Below are 4,134 nucleotides of genomic sequence, written 5' to 3'. Positions count from 1 at the left end.
GTTTATCGTTTCAATTAATCTTTTGCCGCGTCCACGTTATATTCACGTGGATGGTCTTTATCTAAAAATATCCCGGTGTTTTTTAAGATTTATATTAAAGTATATGAACCGATGAGTTGTTTATGAATTCTGCCCTTAAAAAACTTTATTTAGCGACTTAGTGAATTGATGTCATTGGACAAGAAGGTGTAGCTGTGTAGGCTAAAGATATTGAATTACTATGCAAGATTGTGTTTTGCTTTTGGTGTAGTGCACAACACTATGAGAAAAATTAAAGGGTAGAACTTATCAGTAGTTTCCTCCTCTATACATCAAACACATTGTTATTGAGTTCAAAACATCATCTAATCAATTATTGAAGAATAATCTATCCCAATGATCTTCACTACAATATTGTGAGATCAAACTCATTCCAGCATGAACAAATCTTAACGTCTTAAATCTCTATAGTTGGAATTTTAATCACAAATCCATCTTCCTTTTTAGTTTGAAAATTTTCATACAATCAATAAATTTATCCGGGAGTTGGAAAAAGAAAGTTTGATCCCGAGAGTGTTAAAAGCTTTAAAGAAAACCCGATGGAAGAAAAAATGGTGAAATTCTCCAAATCACCAAGGTTATGGTGATCTACAAGCTATCTATAAATCATAACCATTTCAAGTCTCTTTCAATTTCTAACAAGAACTAAGCTTTGTAAAGGAAATGGCAATATATATATCTTCATTAATTAATGAGAATTAGAGCCACAAACAAAATGGATAAGCAATTTAGTAAGTTCATATTACAAGATAGTGTTGGGAATGAATGCTTTACGTGTCAAAAGGCGGTCAAAACCTTGTTGAACTCCAATCCCTATATGTCTCTACTGCTACAACTTATGCTACATCTATTACATTTGATAATACAGAATTAATCCATCTTTAGGATAGCAATTAGTTTCTAGATTATACAAATTTTCGAGAGTTATCTTCTAATGATTCTCGAAAAGAAAAAAAATGAATCGGCTTAGAGGCAATCTCCTAAATAGGGAGAGAAATATCGAGTCATGGTGGTGGATTGAATCTTGGTCTTGCTCGTAGAATCGTCTGTCCAAATGAACAATTTCGGTATATACATGTTTGGCCTTGTTGAAATGTAAGGCCAAAGTGGTTGAAGATTAAAGGGGTCATAGCTCAACTTTCATTTGACCGTTTGGCAATGTACCTATAGATCAATTATCAATTTGCTGTATTAGAAAACAATCAAAAATAATTTGCATCCAACAAATTTAAACCATATGAACAATATTACACGAATTTTTTGAAGATTAATCTCACCTGCAGGTGTTTGATTTTGGGCAATTCCCATTTGAACAAGACTTTGGAGATCATCTTCCCAAAGATTTGGTAGCTAAGACAGCAAGAAAAATCGAACAATCCAAATCAGAATTACGTTCAAGATAACAGCTCTCATATGCTAATCATCATTGAGTAAAAGGGATAGTTTTTCTTAAGACATTTGCAATGTACCTGAGTCATGGAGTCAATGAATCCCTCGATCGAGGGCATCGGAATGCTCGGATTTCTCCGGATTCCGGAAACATTCATTGGGTTAGCTGAGAAGGGATTCTCAACGCCATTTGGCAAAGGTAGTGACATTTGCTGGTTAGATTGGTAACCATAGGGAAATGCTTGTGCTGCTGAATTCTGATCTATTTGGTACATTGTTTGTGGTACTGATGATCCTCTAGATTGAAACATCTAAAATAACCAAAAATCAAAAAAATTTGATCAGCAAAATTGCCAAAAGAAAATAACCCAACTCGAAAACTCGAAATCAAGCCGAAATTACTTACATCCTTGGAGAGAAGAGCTTCCATGTTAAACTCCATTCTAGGATTAACAGTAGCTAATTTCATGGAAAGGAACTACAGGGGAAAAGAAAAAAAATTACAATCAATTTCAACTAATTTCACATTCAAGCAACAATTATTGAGCAACAACTAATTATTAATTTTATAATTTCAATCAAAATAATATACCTCTACTTGGCGTTGCAATGATTGCACATAATTTATGATTTCATCAAGAACAGTTGCTTTTCCTGTAACCTATGAGCCAAAAATAGGAAATTTACATTCAATTTCATGATCATTTTTATAAAATCAACCCAAAATAAACTAAAAAAGTTGTAAAAATCTATAAAATAAAGCAATCCAAAAGAAAAAGTACCTTGTTACAACCAGGAACAAGATCTTGAAGAAACTTCATTCTTTCACTAATTTTTTCTCTTCTAACCTGTACATCCATAAAAACAAACAAATAAGACCACCAATAAAAATCCACAAACTTAATATCCGTGTAAAAAAAAATGTTGCAATTAATATGAAATTGCGCGAAAATATTACCCTTTCAGCAAGACTGTGGCTATCAGTAGCTTGGCCTCTCCTAGCTCTGACATGTATGTAGTCCTTTGGAGGCTCAGGCTTTGTTACTTCCTTATTAGACTCCCCTGCATTTTGCTCTGTATTTTCCTTTTTACCATCTTTTTCATCTAATTTACTTCTTTTAGCATTTGATTCCTCATTTTCTACCTCAACCTAACAAAAACCAAAATTCAACACAATAAATGAGTATCCCTATCATAAAACATTGTCTGAATTTAGTTGTCACATTTTATTATTACTGCGTATACAGTACTAGTCTGTTCAAATTACATTATCAACACGACTATTAATCACAAAAAAAAAAAAAAAAAAAAAAAAAAAAAAAAAAAAAATACCTTGTCATCTTTGGGAGTTGTATCCTTGACTTTAGCCTTGGAAGCAGACTTCCTTTTCCTTGAAATTGGATCAATTTGAGGTTTAACCCCAATTTCAACACCTGGGTTTTGCTCAGAAACTGAAGAACCTTCTCTTGAATCACCCAATTCACCATTTTCACCCAATTTCTTATCAGAATTAACCCTAGATAATTTCCCAGATTCCAATTTTGCAACCAATCTATGATTATTATTAGAATTAACACCCACAAAATCATCAAACCCATTTCCAAAACAGGATAATTTAGCAGCTCTTTCAACAAATCCAGGGTCAGCATTAAAAGATCCCAAATTAGATTGAATTGGGTAATTATTATTATTATTACCCATTAACATCATTAAAGAAGAAAGATTGAATTTTGATGGAGGAGAATTTAAGGGTGTACTATAACAAGAATTATTAGTACTATTATTATTATTACTATAATTTCCTGTAGCAGCAATGCAGGATTGTTGTGGAGAGACCTCACCAGCAGAATCACAAATACTTCCTAGTCGTCCGATCAACTCCCTGATCATCGTACCCTCGCCAGGACCATTTTTTTGAGCTACGCCTGCCGTGGTAGGGGAAGATACAATGGAACTGAGGGCAGACTCGAAAGGGTCATTTTGGTCAATTGAATTCTCCCAATTGGGGTGGAAATAGCAATTTGAGAGCTGTTCACCTGAAATTTCCATCAAATTTGAGCAATTTAGTTCTTTTTCCATTGAATTTTGGGTTGAATTTGTGAGTTTTTGGGTTGAAGGGATTTAGGAGAGAGAAAGAGTGAAGCACTTGTAGTTCACTCAATTGATAAAGAGATGGGGAAGAGATGGAAAGTGATGGAAGAGAGAGAAAGTAGAGAGAGAAAAGAGGCGGTGGAAATTGGAAAATGAGGAAAGTGAAATGGAAGCAAAGAGAGTTGGAACAAAGAAATACTCCAGATTTTCTCAACTTTTTTATTTTTTTTTCTTTTTATATTAATTATTTTCTTGTTTAAGATAGATTAATGGTTTTACTTTTCATCTTTTTATGTATGCAATGGAAGTAGAAAGGTTTAGACATTGATTTATTTTATTGTAATATTGTTTTATTCATAGGTGTCAAATACTCAATAGACAATAGTGATAGTGGTGGTGCCATGGTGGTGGTTGTGGGTTGAGTTGAGTCAAGTTTATTTAATTCATGAGTTGTTCGTTTTGAGTAAAGGGGTTAAAGCAGAGTTGAGTTGATAGATAAATTTATTTTTAATTGTGCCAAAATTCCGTGTTTTAGGCTTAAAGAAACGGGTTTTGAGATCAGGGTTGCCCAAATAAAAACATTGTGATATGCTTGAAATTCGAGCCTAAAAGATC

General features: G+C 33.3%; 1 protein-coding gene across 1 annotated transcript; it reads right to left on the bottom strand.

The window, feature by feature from the left end:
* Positions 1-737: 737 nt before the first annotated feature.
* On the bottom strand, positions 738-3,715 carry LOC145632414 (transcription factor bHLH62-like). Its single transcript, XM_081684784.1, has 8 exons — positions 2,761-3,715; positions 2,387-2,578; positions 2,211-2,276; positions 2,021-2,089; positions 1,835-1,906; positions 1,509-1,739; positions 1,317-1,389; positions 738-1,203 (listed from the first exon to the last, which is right to left on the bottom strand). Exons 1-8 carry the CDS (start codon positions 3,505-3,507, stop codon positions 1,166-1,168), a joined length of 1,488 nt encoding a protein of 495 aa, XP_081540910.1. The 5' UTR covers positions 3,508-3,715; the 3' UTR covers positions 738-1,165.
* Positions 3,716-4,134: the final 419 nt, after the last annotated feature.

The sequence above is a fragment of the Chenopodium album genome, chromosome 5, assembly GCF_948465745.1.
Source record: "Chenopodium album chromosome 5, dcCheAlbu1.1, whole genome shotgun sequence".
Taxonomy (NCBI): Eukaryota; Viridiplantae; Streptophyta; class Magnoliopsida; order Caryophyllales; family Amaranthaceae; genus Chenopodium; species Chenopodium album.
The sequence above is the reverse complement of the archived record's forward strand: the minus strand, read 5'-3'. Positions and strand labels throughout refer to the sequence as shown.